Source organism: Calliphora vicina, chromosome 5, assembly GCF_958450345.1.
Source record: "Calliphora vicina chromosome 5, idCalVici1.1, whole genome shotgun sequence".
In the NCBI taxonomy this organism is placed as follows: domain Eukaryota; kingdom Metazoa; phylum Arthropoda; class Insecta; order Diptera; family Calliphoridae; genus Calliphora; species Calliphora vicina.
In genome coordinates this window covers 5,410,039-5,426,523 of record NC_088784.1, presented here as the reverse complement: position 1 = coordinate 5,426,523, position 16,485 = coordinate 5,410,039, and the positions used below count along the sequence as shown (strand labels likewise).

Here is a 16,485-nt window from a genome sequence, read left to right as displayed (position 1 = left end):
TAAGAAAGACCACGATTGAAGCTTAAATTGGACAGTAAGAAAGACCATGATTAAAATTCAAATTGGACAGTAATAAAGGCCACGATTAAAGCTTAAATTGGACTGTAATAAAGGCCACGATTAAAGCTTAAATTGGACAGTAAGAAAGATCGCGATTAAAGCTTTAATTGGATATTAAGAAGTAACACGATTAAAGCATAAATTAGACAGTATGAAAGACCACGGTTAAAGCTTAAATGGGGCAATACGAAAGACCATGATTAAAGCCTAAATCGGGCAGTAAGAAAGACCACGATTGAAGCTTAAATTGGACAGTAATAAAGATCGTGATTGAAACTAAAATTGGACAGTAATAAATACAACGCTTAAAGCTTTAATTAAATAGTAAGAAATAACACGATTAAAGCTTAAATTGGATAGTAAGAAAGATCACGATTAAAGCTTTAATTGGATAGTAAAAAATAACACGATTAAAGCTTAAATTGGACAGTAAGAAAGATCATGATTGAAGCTTTAATTCGATAGTAAGAAATAACACGATTAAAGCTCAAATTGGACAATAAGAAAGATCATGATTAAAGCTTTAATTCGATGGTAAGAAATAACACGATTAAAGCTTAAATTGGATAGTAAGGAAGACCACTATTAAAGCTTAATTGAACCATAAAGAGAATAACGACTGAAGTTACAAATGGTTAGTAAATAAAACCAGAATTAAAGCTAGATTTGAACTGGTACCACATGCAATATAGCCACGATGATCTTCCATACATAGCCCCAACCTATGTACTTTAGTGTTCCATAAAATATAACAATATCAAGAACAAAAAAACAATATTTTCTATTTAATTCAAATCAAGCGTGAACTTTGGGATACCCTTTAAATTCATGAAATATGTACAGTATAAAATATACAACAACAAAAACTAAAATAACTTGTTTAACAAAATTCGACTCACAGTAAATATTTTGAAAACTGTATTCTTTAAAAAACATCAAAGTTTCAAAGATGTCTCATATGTTGGTTCATAACTTCTTTTCTGATAAACCGATTATGCTGAATTTCAATACAAAATAGCCTAGGATAATGATAAACATTCTAGATTAACATCATCAATATCAGATTTTAATGAAGGATGTGAGCGTGTTTTACACATACACATGGATAAACAGATTATAATTTCATAAGAATCAGAAACTCCATCTTAAAAATAACTCTACACCAACTAAATAATCTTTTGATGTAAACGATTCCTATCTTTTCAACAAAATTTTATATTCTGTAGCATCATCTAATAGTTTAACTACTCTAGTTGTCTACTTTTTATTTGTTTTTTTTTAATATTTTTATTTTTTTTATAATTTTTTTTCTTCATCTACAGCAATAAGCATAAATTGCAGTCTAGTAATTGTCTGTGTCCACAAGGACAGTGTTTTTTATCTTCTTTAGCTGTCACATTATGTAAATGAGATAATCGTTATTATTGGATAGTTTAAGGATGTCATAAATAAAAAGAAAAGGAAATACGACAGAGCAAAACAAATAAAAAAAAATATGAAAAGAATTTAATTCTTAACATTAAAACAAACAATAAAGGGTAATTGGAAGGAATTGAAAAAGCAGTATTTAAAAAAGCTAAAATTTATAAAACGATTTGAATATTATTAAAGACTAGTTGACCCCGCCCGGCTTCGCCCGGCTTCGCCCGGTAGCATTTACTAATGTTAGTTCTTCAAGTTTCTCCAACCCACATACAATTGCCTGTTCTTATTTATTTGCAAATAAAATATCTAAATTTGTACTGCATACTTTAGGGAGCTTTTTTATTACAGTTGACTGGATTTAAAAAAAAATCCGAGTTTTACTTGGAATTTTTAATTTTTTTTCTTTAAAAACCATCTCCTGAAAATTTTGAATCGAATAAAATAAGATCAGACAAATCGCTCCAGCCGTGCTCACGTGATGCCATTACATACATGGACCATTTAATTTTTATATATTTAGATAAAGTCAGATGATGTATTGTACAATTTAAAGGTGTTAGTAAGTATTTAACAAGTTTCTTTAATTTTTCTTTGTTATCTTCAATTTATTAAAATTTTTAGTTTAAATAAGAAACTTTAATGAAAAAAAAGACAAGAAAAACTCTATATATATTGCAGTTTCTTATCAGCAGCAACCAATTTATTGTCAATTTTCTTTTCGAAACGACTTTTATTTAAACTGCCACAACTGAAAGCCATCAATTTTCCTATATCGAATGTTTTCACATAAAGTGCAACTTTAAATGACTGTAACTGACTTTTTGACAATTTCACATTTCTCAGTTTGTGTTTGTTATCTGCTGGTAACTGAACTCTTGTCTTACTTGTGGGGAGTTGCAGTTGAAGTTGTTTTCTGTTCTCGGTTTTTGTACGCTTGTTGTTTTTTTCTTTTTTGGTGTATTGTACAACAACCTCATAATAATTTGTTATTCCTGTTCTTTTTCTTTATTTTACAAAAACTTTAACCATTTCCCCAAAAAAGTTACCCAAACCGAACAGCAAAAAAAAAAAAAACAAAAAAAAGTTATTGAGTTGTAATTGCACATTTTGTCGTATACTTTTTTTTTACTCTTTACAAACACACGCACACACACATTCATAGTTACACACACTCTGTCTTGCTCTCAAACTGGCATAGTTATGTAGTTAAGCTAAAAGTTTTGTTGCCTACTTTTTGGCTTTTGTACACGTGCTACAAATGCAATTAGTAGTAAAAGAAACTTACAAGCAATTTTCAATAAAGAAAGCAACAAAAAAATTAAATAAAAAATGAGAACAATTTTTATATATTTTTTGGGCAAAATAACAACAAAAAAAAAACTTTTTGAATTTTGAGTTTTGTTTTTAAATGTTGTTGGGGTTTTTTCTTGTTTTTTTTTTGTTGATGCTGGCTTTAACAACTTCAAGCACGACTGATGTTGGTAATTTTTTCCCTTTAGTTTTGAAAAGTAATAAAAGATGTTGTTTTACTTTTTTAAAGTTTTTTTTTTTTTGTAACAAAAAACCTCAAAAATGTAAAGAAAATATTTAAAATAAATGTTAAAATAATTGTTGTTGTACAAAAACATTATTGTCAATGTTGTTTTCTTTGCTTTTTGGTCAGGTTGTTAAAATCTCCATAATATTGCAAAAAGTTTACTCCTTGTCTCTGCTCTATAGCTTTTTTCATAAAAAAGTTTTAAACAATTTTATTGTGTAAAAAATATGGTTAAAAAGAATAAAACTTAAACTTGAAAATCAGGTTAAAAACAATTTAATAAACTTTATAACTAAAACAAAAAAGATAATACTAGGTAGCGTTAATTTAGTTGAAAATTATCAAAGTTATATGAATTTAAAGAAATTCCTAAATATTTTTAAATTAAAGGCAGTAGTTTTGTTAAAATGAAAATTAAATAATCCATATTTTCATTATACCCATCATCTTCGTGAGAAGGATATATATAAGTTTGTCATTCCATTTGTACATTTTTCATTTCCGACCCTATAAAGTATATATATTCTGGATCCCTATAGATAGCGGAGTCAATTAAGCCATGTCCGTCTGTCTGTCTGTTGAAATCAATTTTCTGTAGATCAGCAAAATCGGTCCACAAATGGCTGAGATATGAGGAAAAACCAGGACAACCTCGATTTTTGACCTATATCTGGATTACTAAGACATTAATATAGACAATATGGATATCTAATGATAGATATTTCAAAGACATATATAAGACCATAGTAAGTTGGACCTACAACCGGTCAAAATCGGAAAAAATATTTTTTAACCCGATTTTTTTTTCACAAAAAAAAATTTAAAAAACCAGAAATAAATATTTTAAAATTTAAAAAAAAAATTTTAAAAATTTAAAAAAACAATCGAAAAAAATTTTTTTACAAAAAATTAAAAACAACCGGAAAAAAAAAATTAATTTTGTTTACCTAAAAATATTTAAAATTTTGAAGTATAAGATTCGGCACAGCCGAATATAGCACTCTTACTTATTTATGTTCATATTGTATTTATGATAGATCATTAGACACTAAATCATTTTGGTTTTAGTCACAAAGTTGTCAGTTTCACATGTTAGTTGTCAGTGTCATATTTCTTTTTTGGTTGCTGCTGATGCTGTATTTGAGAGTTAAGGATTTATGCAAAGTTATTTACATAATACTCTTACATATGTTTAAACACAATTAGCCTTAAATAATTTCACAATTGGTTTAACGAGAAATAGTAAATAACAAATTTCAGTGATATTCCATACATAACTATATTCTTTGTATATATGTACATTAGAGTGCTCCAAGATTGTATGGACGAAAAAAACTTTCTAGGTACAGGCCGTCCCCCCCTCTAGAATTGTTCTATGTATTGTAGAATCACATTGTGTAAAATATTAGGATGATAGGATAACGTTAACTGGTGGCGCAACGACGCTGAAGTTTTGAGGTGCATTTACAAGGGGAAAATGTGCAATTTTTTCAGTTTTTGTAAAAATTTTGCCATTAAATAATGACTTTTACAATTTAATTTAAAAGAATCGAAATGTGTACGTAATTGTCATTATAATAAGATATAAAAGACAAAAATTGGTGAAAAAATGTTAAAGTTATTAAAAAATCGCCAGGCCATTAACGTGTCTCAGGCCACTAGAACAAGAAATTTATGAACAAAATTAACATATTTTGAGAAATATTAAAATAAAAGCTTATTTTTACTTAAAATATATCCATATTTACTTGTATATGAGTTTTTGACCTCGTAGGATACAGTTAACCTATTCGCAGGTATGACCAAAAAAATTAAATTTTTTTAACGGCAGTTTCAAAACTCCAATTTCAAATTTTTAAAAATTTTGTTAAACAAATTTCAGAATTTTTTGATCATCACATGGGGATTTATTAACAACATAATAGGGAATAAAAATGTGAAAAAAGTATGTCAATACCTCCTATAGTTTTTCCGTACTTGCGATATAAATTTTGCGATTTTCGAGAAAAACTAATTTTTTGGCCAAATTTTGGGGAATGACCAGAATTTCCTTACTGTAATGATTTTTAAGTAAAAGCTATTCAGAATAATATAGTCCAGGTAATTTTAAATATAGTATGAAAGTTTTACTAAAATCGGAAAACTTTAACGCTTAAATCGTGAAGGTCAAAGGTCAATTTTTTCAATATTTGGAATTTCTCATGGAAAGATAGCGAAATATTATATATTTTTGGGCCGATTTTGATGAAACTTAAGAAAAATATAAAATGAAGTCTAGTATTCACAATAACAGTACAAAAATGGAAATTAACCCTTAAGAGTACTTGGGGTCAAAATGAATGTGTTTTTCGTGATTTTAAAAGTTGAGGATCATTTGGACCCCAAGTGCTATTAAGGGTTAATTTCCATTTTTGTACTGTTTTGTGAATACTAGACTTCATTTTATATTTTTCTTAAGTTTCATCAAAATCGGCCCAAAAATATATAATATTTCGCTATCTTTCCATGAGAAATTCCAAATATTGAAAAAATTTACCTTTGACCTTCACGATTTAAGCGTTAAAGTTTTCCGATTTTAGTAAAACTTTCATACTATATTTAAAATTACCTGGACTATATTATTCTGAATAGCTTTTACTTAAAAATCATTACAGTAAGGAAATTCTGGTCATTCCCCAAAATTTGGCCAAAAAATTTGTTTTTCTCGAAAATCGCAAAATTTATATCGCAAGTACGGAAAAACTATAGGAGGTATTGACATACTTTTTTCACATTTTTATTCCCTATTATGTTGTCAATAAATCCCCATATGATGATCAAAAAATTCTGAAATTTGTTTAACAAAATTTTTAAAAATTTGAAATTGGAGTTTTGAAACTGCCGTTAAAAAAATTTATTTTTTTTGGTCATACCTGCGAATAGGTTAACGGTATCCTACGAGGACAAAAACTCATATACAAGTAAATATGGATATATTTTAAGTAAAAATAAGCTTTTATTTTAATATTTCTCAAAATATGTTAATTTTGTTCATAAATTTCTTGTTCTAGTGGCCTGAGACACGTTAATGGCCTGGCGATTTTTTAATAACTTTAACATTTTTTCACCAATTTTTGTCTTTTATATCTTATTATAACGACAATTACGTACACATTTCGATTCTTTTAAATTAAATTGTAAAAGTCATTAGTTAATGGCAAAATTTTTACAAAAACTGAAAAAATTGCATATTTTCCCCTTGTAAATGCACCTCAAAACTTCAGCGTCGTTGCGCCACCAGTTAACGTTATCCTATCATCCTAATATTTTACACAATGTGTTTCTACAATACATAGAACAATTCTAGAGGGGGGGACGGTCAAAATTCGCAATTTTATTTTTTTGGAGCACTCTAATGTACATATATTGGGTGTATGACTTAAAAATTTGGGAATCACATAGCGCAAACAACCAAGATTTTTTGATTGCTCTCCAAAGCTTATGGTAAATGAGTTCCATCAATTTTATCGTGCGTGAAATGGTTTGTGCGGTTCAGAAGTCGTGATTTTGACACAGAAGACAAAGATGGTCCACGCCTGTCAGTTTTGAATTGGAGGTATTACTGCATGAAAATTGTAGTCAACCTCAACAAGAGCTTGCAAAATAATTTTGAGCTACTCAACCAGCAAATTTAAAATACTTGCAAGCAGCAGTATTCATCCAAAAGCAGGAATATTTGGTACCACACGAAATCAAGCACGATTTGTATGTCTGAGAGCGCTATAAACGAAAATAATTTTTGCACATTTTTACAATAACCCGAAGCGAAAGAGATCCTACAGTGGTATACACCAATTTAAGACAAATACCTGAATTTTTTTCATCAACTGAATTTTAAATGCGTTAGAGCCAAAATAAAAGGACCTCTAAGGGTATGCAATTTATTATTAATGTTTCTAGTTTCTCAAAAATGTTTGGAAAAATCCATAAAACATATATGGACAAATATATGTGGAAATACGTTGACACACCTCAGCGAACATCCGTTGTTAATAACATGATATGACCGCAACTAATGGAACTAAAAATACGAAATTTGGTCCGAATATTTTATAATAATAAAAATATAATGATATAAATATGAGAAAATATGTTTATTTAAGAACAAAATTTGTTGGTCAAATTGTAGAAAAATCTTATGAGTTGAGTATGAATTGATACAGTCGAATAAAACACACTTGTGTGTTAAAACAGTCCTCATGCATACAAATTTGTGGAGATATTTGAAAAAGTAATTGACAATTACATGGAATTTAGCAAACAATGTTTGTCTAAATTACTTGGCCACCACTGTATGTGAAGCTCGGCCAAACAGCCTAGTCGACACCGCAGCCAAATATCCATGCCGCTAAGGTAATTCACAGTATTTGGTGGGTGAAAAGGGTCCTATCTATAATGAGCTGCTGAAGTTTGGTCTGGTCCAGACCGTACCCAGTCCGACTATTCGATTCGATCGATGCAGAACCCTTTCTCTGGGATACGCTTTACTCTGGAACAGAACCTTTGAAATGTCTCTCTCCTTTCATTCTAAGGTTACATATTTCAATACTATTTCTTTTTTAAAAGTACCGTAGTACTCTCGCAACTCATTTGGTTCCAAGATTTTTCAGTATTTCTTTAAAAACATAAATTTTCGGATTCTTGGAGGCTCAAATTGAGTTGCCATTTGATATTAGCATAACCGATCATGATGTGTTAATCTTCTTTTCTTTCGTTTTGTCCAATTTCGCTGTATTGCAAACCCAATACTCACTGTAGACGAACTAAAACCGTTTGAATGTTGTGTTTTTATGCACTACACCACCATAATGGGTTTGTGCAGACGTTTGTAACGCCCAAAAATATTAGTCTAACGCCTTAGTATACCTTAAAGTATACCTATCGACTTATAATCACTTTCTCGATTAAAGGATGTCCGTCCGTGCGCAAAGTACAGGTCGCAATTTTGAAGTTATTTCGATCAAATTTGGTGCATATAATTTTTTCGGCCCAAGGACTAAGTCTATTGAAATTGGCTGAAATCGGTCTATTATTTCACCTAGCCCCCATACAATGTCCTGCCGAAATTGGACTTTATCGGTCATAAATGTTTAATTTATATATGTATCTCCACAAATTTCGCTCAAAATAAGTTTTATATATACGAAATTCATGTCACCAAATTTTGTTAGGATCGGTCCATAATTAGTCATAGCTCCCATATAGACCCACTTCCAAAAATCACTTTAACGTCTATAAATCTCTCAAAAATGTTGGCAAACACACAAAATTCAACATAAATTTTATATAGACATAAATCACACGACTTAATTTCATGGTGATCGGTACATAATTGGTCATAGCTCCCATATAAGACCGACTTCCGAAAATCAGTCACGAATATAAATTATTGATGTTTTAAAGGAAAAATGTTTTTGATCATTTAATCAGTGTAGGGTATTATATGGTTGGGCTTGACCGACCATACTATCTTACTTGTTTATTTATACAAAATTGGCTTTATAACAGTTTCTTTTATGGATAATTATCTATGTAATAGCTTTTTGGTTTTTAAAATATTGTTTGTACAACAGATTCTTTCGTTAGAAAATAATTGAAAATTGCATTTTCTGTAAACAAATTTCGGCATAAGAATTTCCTTTACGAAAATTCTGTGTAAAACGGGTTTTATACAAAAAATTCGATGTATAACAGTTTTTTCTAATTCTGTGTAAAACTGGTTTTTCTATAGAAAATTTTTTTTACTACAGAAAATTCTGTGTATAACAGTCTTTTTTAAAGAAAATTCTGTGTATAACAGTTTTTCTATTCAGAATTCTGTGTATAACAGTTTTTGTAGAGAAATGTTTGTGTATAAGAGTGTTTTCGAAAGAAAACTTTGTTTATAACAGTTCATTCTACATAAAATTCTGTATATAACAGTTGTTTCTATGGAAAATTCAGAGTATAATAGCATTTTCTATAGTAAATTCTGCGTATAAAAGTTTCTTTAATAGAAATTTCTGAGTATAACAGTTTATTCTATGTAAAATTCTGTGTATAACAGTTTATTCTACATAAAATTCGGTGTATAACAGTTGTTTCTATGGAAAATTCAGAGTATAACAGTATTTTCTAGTCAATTCTGCATATAAAAGTTTCTTTAATAGAAATTTCTGAGTATAAAAGTTTCTTTAATAGAAATTTCTGTATATAACAAAAAAAAAATTCTGTTTATAAATATTTTTCCTACAGAAAATTCTGTGTAACCACAGCATTTTCTACAAAAAATTATGTGTATAACTGTTTTTTCTATTGAAAATTCTGTATATAACAGTTTTTGTTCAGAAAGTATAACAGCTTTTCTATGGACAATAACGAGTATTAATTTTTTTTCTTTTTTTCTATACAAAATTCTGTTTATAGCTGTTTTTTCTATATAAAATTCTGTGTATAACAGTTTTTTTTCCACATGTGATTTACTTTACAGCTCTATGCTAACAAGCAAATAAATAAAAATTTAAATTTTAGTACTCTGAGAGTAAAAAAAATAATATTTGAGTATTATTTATAATAACGGTCAAACATTTTATTTTCCATTCATGGTATGAATCTATCTTATTTATAGGTCATTTCTTTCTTAAGTTTAATACTAAATAATTCAAAATAATAACATATTTTACTACATATATATTTATTTTTTGTTAAATAAATCAACTTACCTGTCCATTTTTATACCACATACTCGAAGCAATATCCAAATCCACCTCACACATCAAACGTATTTCCGAATGCTGTTCCGCATACACCACAGACATCTCCTCATCCTCATAAGGATTGGGTAAAACAGGCCTTAAAGGTAAAACTCGAGGCTCTTCATCGTGCGAATAATCATCACTCTTATCATCGGCTCCTATAACACCCATTGCGGCATATTCTCTTTGTCTTTCGGCGGCACCCTCAAACTCCTCGCCATCATCAATGATGACCATTGATTCTTTGGGTTTATTTAGAACCTCAACGGGAACTTTTACATTCGTATGGGAACGTTTTGTTTTGGTAGCCACTGGCGCAGAGTGTTTCACCAAAGACTCATTTAAGTAAAGTCCGTGAGGTTGTTCTTTCACCGCAACTGAGGAGCTTTCAGTTAGCTGTATGGGTGAGGTTGTGAGCTCTTGTTGTTCGAAAGCTTTTGTACTCTCATTGCTTTGTATACTTTCGGTTTCTTCGGTCTCTCGGCGAGATCGTTTGTTTTGTAACTTTTTATTCTTGTGGTCTAATGAGGCCTTAAAGCTTTTGTTATGTTTTTTTAATTTGTGTTGTTGTTGCTGTTGTTGCTGTATTTCCCTATAATGCTTTTGTATGTTGATTTCCCTATGCGTCTTAACTTCTTTGTGTTGCAGCCGATGGGCCACATGTATTCTTTGGTGCTCTTTGTTATTAGTTTTCGTTAAAGCTTTTAAGCTTAATTTGGCAGGACTTTCATGTGAGTACGAATAAACGTTGCGTTCACTCTTTAAAGGCATTTGGGATGGTAAACTATGAATACTTTTCAGTTTATTTGAATAAGAATTAGAATTTTTAGCTGATATTGGCAGAGACGAAGAAGAAGAGTAAGTAGAATAGGTTGAAGAAGTTGAAATTGATTTTGTGGTAGACTCGTCATCATCATCATCGTCGTCGTCATTATCATTATCATCATCCAGATCCTCATCATCATTGTATGTTAAAGAAGCAGAAGACATAGGAGTATAGTAGTTGTTACTCTTACTGTTGTGTTTATTAGTTTGGGTATTTTTGTGTGGTTTTTTATTATTAGACTCTGTGGTTAGTGTTAAATCTTTGGGAAATTTTGTTTGGTTTTGTTTACAATTTTTGGCACATTTTTCTATATTTACATGATCCAAATTGTGTTTGTGATCATCATCATCATCATCGACATCATCATTCTCCTCCTCCTCCATATTTTTATTATTAAGTTTTAAATTTAGATTTAAATTATTATTAACATTATAATTATTAGTATTTGAATTTGAATTTTCATGTGATTTACTCTGCTGCTGTCTGGCAGTCGGGTAATCATAATGAGCTTTAAAATAATGCTTTTGTCGCAATTCATTGTCATCTGTGTAGGCCGCATAGTTTTCTTCGTCTAGATCGGGCTGTGGTAGTTGACGATTTTGTTGATGTTCTGTGGTCAGATGACTGAGATCTTTGGTGTGCGGTGTTTGTTGGTAAAGCGGTTTCCATATTGACGAAGCTGGCTGGTTGCTGTCGTCGGCGGCGGGCTGGTTTTGCTGTTGCTTCTGTTGGTGTAATAGTGGTTTGATATTTTGTTGTTGTGTATATGAAATACCTGCAATTAGGAAAGCAAAATAACAATTTTAATTAGAAATATTTTGTTGTTAATTTGTTTGAAAGTTTAAGTTTCATTATAAATATGTATGTATAAAGCTTTGCATGTCCTGTTCCTTTTGCTCTTATGTTACAATATTATTTCCTATTCCCATTGGCCTGTTTTGTATTTGCCACAAGTTTATCTAAAATGTTGTCAAGCTGCAATAACTTGCAACAAATGTCAAATAATGTAAGTTTTATTTGTTACAGTTTATGGTCTTGTGATTCTACAAAATGATAGACAAATTCATGTTTGAGTTTTTAGATGTAAAAGGATTTTTGGACTTGAGGGACAAACAATTATATAAAGGAACTAATTAAAACAGCAATTTCAAGTTAGAATAAATTCTAGATAATTATTAAAAATAGTTGTTAAAGGTAATAGTTAGAGGGAGTATGAAAACGACAGGATATTTTATATGTTATTACTGACTTTAATTGAGAAATTATTAACTAAAAAACCTGAGAAATTTAATTTTCTCATGCTCTGGTAATATTTTTGCTTTAATTTAATTTACCTCACCACTCATATATATTTTTTCTACATAGTTGTGTAATTTAATCAAAGTCTAATGGTCAATGTGAAATTCGTTCTACTTTTTTTGCTGACATGTCTAACCATAAACTTGTAAAAGTTTTATTGTGCATATTCCACGCTTTTCCATAGTGTTCGCAGTTGAAAGTCATAAAAATGAGAAGCAGATATAGTGAGGGAGGAACCAATAGTAGATGAAAAACTTCTGTAAACAATCATCAATATTTATTTTATTCAAATTGAAAACCAATACATTCATTACGATTGTGTAAGTGAGAACAGGGTTTTCATTTAAATAAATTGCTGAAAATTTAAAATATTAAGAAAATTTTAAAAATTTAATTCAGCAAAGTTGTGAGTAGAAAAAATATTTATATTTCTCAAAACAATTTTAAATTCTAGAGAGAAGGATCTTGCCTGAATTCATAGGTCAGGCATTATATATCTAAATCTGCCAAGTCTATACATAAATTACCAAAAATCCTACTTTTTACAAAAAAAATATTTTTTATGCAAAACTCCCAATTTTTTTTGTATTTTTCAAAAAATATATTTTATATCAAAAATTTTATTTTTACTAAAAATTTCGAATTTTCATCAAAATCCCATTTTACGTCAAAAGTTTAATTTTTCGAAAAAAAACTCAATTTTCAACAAAAATTTTTTTCCATTTTTTACAAAAAATTTCGAATTTTCATCAAAATTCCATTTTACGTCAAAACTTAAATTTTTCAAAAATAAAAATTATTTTTCGAAAAAAACTTAATTTTCCAAAAAAATTAATTTGAAAATTTATAAAAAAAGTTGGTAAAAAATAAAATTTTTTTTTTTTTTTAATCAGAATTTTTATCAAAAATCTTATTTTTCAATAAAAAAGATCAGATTTTCATTAAAAATCAATTTTTAAAATTTATTATCAAAAATTTAATTTTTTACCAACATTTTTTTTTAAATTTAATTTTTCATAAAAAATTCGATTTTTCCAATAGTATTTTAAATTTTTCACCAAATTTTCATTCAGAATCCTATTTTTTCCCTAAAGATTTTATCCGAAATCTCATTTTTATAAGATTATCATTCCGTTTCTATTTACTACAATATTTATTTGCGATAGTGAAGTCAATTTAGCAATGTCCGTCACTCCCTCTGAGTGAGGCATTCTGCATACCACAGATAGATATTCTCGGACCCAATATTTTTTAATCATTTGTTTAAACATGTTTTCTCAATATTTATTCTTTGAAAGCATTGCAATATATATGTTGTAACAGTATTTCTACTATGAACATATTGCTGCAACATTTTTACTTCAAACATGTATCTGCAACATTATTAACATGAATATGTTGGTGAAACATTTTAAATAGCTTTTCCGATGTTCTCGTACGGACTCAATACTTTACCAGCAACATGCTTTAGCAATATTTTTACCAGCAATATGTAGTTGCAACATTTTTACCAGCGTGATGTTGAGGCAACATTTTCACCAGCAACATGTTGCTGCCACATTTTTCTTATCAATATGCTGTTGCTACATGTTGCTGCAACATTTTTACCAGACACATGCTGCTGCAACCAGCGACATGTTGCTGCAATATTTTTACCAGCAACATTTTTTACAAGCGACATGTTGCTGCAAAATTTTTACCAGCAACATGATGCTGCAACATTTTTACCAGCAACATGTTGCTGCAACATTACATTTTTTTTATAAGACAAAATTAGTTTGTTTGAAAATCTAGTATTATTTTGATCAAAAGTATTTTATTTTTTGTCTAATAAATAAGTTCCTGATGAAATTTTTATTCCAAAAATGTTCTTTATGAAACCCCTACAACAATAAAATATCTATAAGAAATGTATTTACTTACATATATATTGTAGTAAATAAAGAAAAAAAAATTAACTATAAAATCAAGTTACATGTTCACCATAAGAATATAAAATACCAAACCAAAGAATACTACAATATATTCTGCTCACATTTTACGCCAGATATTTATTTTCTCCTGTTACTTTTTTTTGCTGTTTAAATGGGTATTGACAATTGAATTGTTTTGTAGCTTATTACACAATCTAGTTAGTAACAATGTTGCTGATGATGATTGTGTAAGAGATAATCATATTATACTTTAAACAACATTTTTTACAGCAGCAACTCATAAGTACCTACAACTACAATAGTATATAACAGATATATGTACAAATACAAATAAATAATCATACATTTACATGTACATATGTATAAAGCAGGGGTCGACATATAAAATCAGCTACTTTGCACCTGCAAGAAAAACTAATACAAGTCGTGTCGATTATGAGAGTCTGTGTGATTTTGTTCAATATATGAGAGTACTTTTTTAGGTGCGAGACCAAGAGTAATAACGAGCAAATACCTAGGATTTGCCGACCACTAATACAAAGTAAATCTATTTGTGTTCGTACGAGAATAACTCACATGAGTTTGAATTGTTATGAAACACTTAAATAAGGAAGGAATCTATAGATTTTGACTATTTTTATATTTTGCTAACAACTGCTTAAAATCGTATACCCATCAACTATTTACTATAAAGCTATATATAGCTAGCTGTATTATTATTCCTATCTACATCATCATCTTCAACAACATCTCTATACAGTAATGAAAAAGGAATACGTCAGATTACAACTACTGCCTTTGCCACCACCTCGTTTACTCCAATAACTTACACCCACAGCAATATTCAATTTTGTAAATTGAAAAAGGATGGAACTCAACTAAAAACAATAAAAATCTACGCATGTTCTCTATCATGAAATTATTTGCTCAAGGATAAAAGTCTAAAAAAAAAACACCAACATTGAAAAAACTGTGGCAATATAAAGAAAAACCATAAAATCTGATGGCATGAAAGAATGTATGATTAAATGAAAGGAAATTGCGTGTAGCAAGCGATAGTTGGAAATTACAGATGGAAATTTGTAAAATAAAATTTAAGTTTAATATAAAATTTCAGAAAAAAATTTGATTTTTATGAAGCAATAATACCAAGAAATATTACTATTTTAGGGGAATAATTATGAAAATTTTAGTGCATTAAAATCATTAAAAATAGTATAGATCAGTGGTAGGCATACTTAATGTCCAGATTAAGAATCTGACAGTATTTCTCTCAAACATTCTTATTATTAAATTTCTCACATGAAGGTTTTTAAGAGATGTTTACTGGAAAAATTTGATTTTATGTGATAATAGGTGGACCCCTTATCTGCATTCTATATTTTGTATTAATGAACCAAAAGGCGATTTTTATTGTTTCATTTAAAACAATACTTTATCATTTAAAATGAAATATAATAATCGGTCTCTTTTTGGAATTAATGAAACTAAATCTGCGTCAAGTGATTGTTTTGTCAATTCAAACAAACTAGTCTTAGTCAAACACAGACAAAGAAGAAAAAAACAACAGCAATATTAACAAGTAAGAAAGTATGGTCGGTCAAGCCCGACCATATAATACCCTACACTAAGTAAAAGAGCAAAAACATTTTTCTTTTAAAATTTCAATAATTTATATTTTTGAGTGATTTTCGGAAGTGCTCCTTATATGGGAGCTATGACCAATTATGGACCGATCACCATGAAATTAGGTCGTGTGATTTATGTCCATATTAAAGTTAACTATGTTGAATTTTGTGTGTATACCAACATTTTTAAGCGATTTATGCACGTTAAAATGATTTTCGGAAGCCTGTCTATATGGGAGCTATGACTAATTATGGACCGATCGTAACAAAATTTGGTGACATGAATTTTGTATATATAAAATTTATTTGGAGCAGAATTTGTGGAGATACATATATAAATTAAACATTTATGACCGATAAAGTCCAATTTCGGAAGGACATTTGTATGGGGGCTAGGTGAAATAATGAATCGATTTCAGCCAGTACCACATTTTATCGAAAAATCTTCAAAATTGCGACCTGTACTCTGCGCACAAGGTTTATATGGACAACCAGCCAGCGGATGGACAGACGGACGGACATCTTTTAATCGACAGAAAGTGATTCTAAGTCGATCGGTATACTTTAAGGTGGGTGTTAGACTAATATTTTTGGGCGTCACACACATCGGGACAAACGCATTATACCCTCCCCACTATGGTGGTGTAGGGTATAATAATCGTGTTATAATAAGTGGTTGCCTTACTTGCGGTCTCTTTTTTGAATTAATGAAACTAAATCTGCGTCATGTGATTGTTTTGTCAATTCAAACAAACTCATCTTAGTCAAATACAGACAAAGAAGAAAAAATCAACAGCAACATTAAAAAGAACGCCAAAAATAATTCGTCCCCAAATCCAGTTGTTTAAAATTACCAACTCTTCATTCTTGGGAAGATGATGGGTGAATTTGTTTCTTAGCGGAGTCGATATAACCATGTCCGTCTATCCGTCTGTTTGTTGAAATCTAGTTTCCGTAATGCTTAAATAGCTTGCATACATGTTTCATTTATTAATATATCCGC

General features: G+C 29.4%; 2 protein-coding genes across 2 annotated transcripts in view; both read right to left on the bottom strand.

Moving 5' to 3' along the window:
- Positions 1-10,586, bottom strand: part of tei (teiresias) — a 90,374-nt gene extending 79,788 nt beyond the window's left edge. The window contains exon 1 of the mRNA XM_065510893.1: positions 9,763-10,586. Coding sequence (XP_065366965.1) covers positions 9,763-10,566 — 804 coding nt within the window. The 5' untranslated portion in view covers positions 10,567-10,586. The remainder of the gene's footprint in view (positions 1-9,762) is intronic.
- Positions 10,587-10,621: 35 nt separating this feature from the next.
- Positions 10,622-13,601, bottom strand: LOC135959815 (putative uncharacterized protein DDB_G0287457). Its single transcript, XM_065510892.1, has 3 exons — positions 13,436-13,601; positions 10,700-11,396; positions 10,622-10,625 (listed from the first exon to the last, which is right to left on the bottom strand). The coding sequence occupies exons 1-3, from the start codon at positions 13,599-13,601 to the stop codon at positions 10,622-10,624; spliced, it is 867 nt and encodes a 288-aa protein (XP_065366964.1).
- Between the last annotated feature and the right edge of the window lie 2,884 nt (positions 13,602-16,485).

Excerpts from the sequence above, each read along its gene's own strand:
- LOC135959815 (XM_065510892.1), bottom strand. The coding sequence starts at position 13,601 with ATGTCGCTTGTAAAAAATGTTGCTGGTAAAAATATTGCAGCAACATGT. Across the intron at positions 11,397-13,435 it reads AAATGTTGCCTCAACATCAC|GTATTTCATATACACAACAA; the intron begins GCTGGTAAAAAT and ends TCCTAATTGCAG.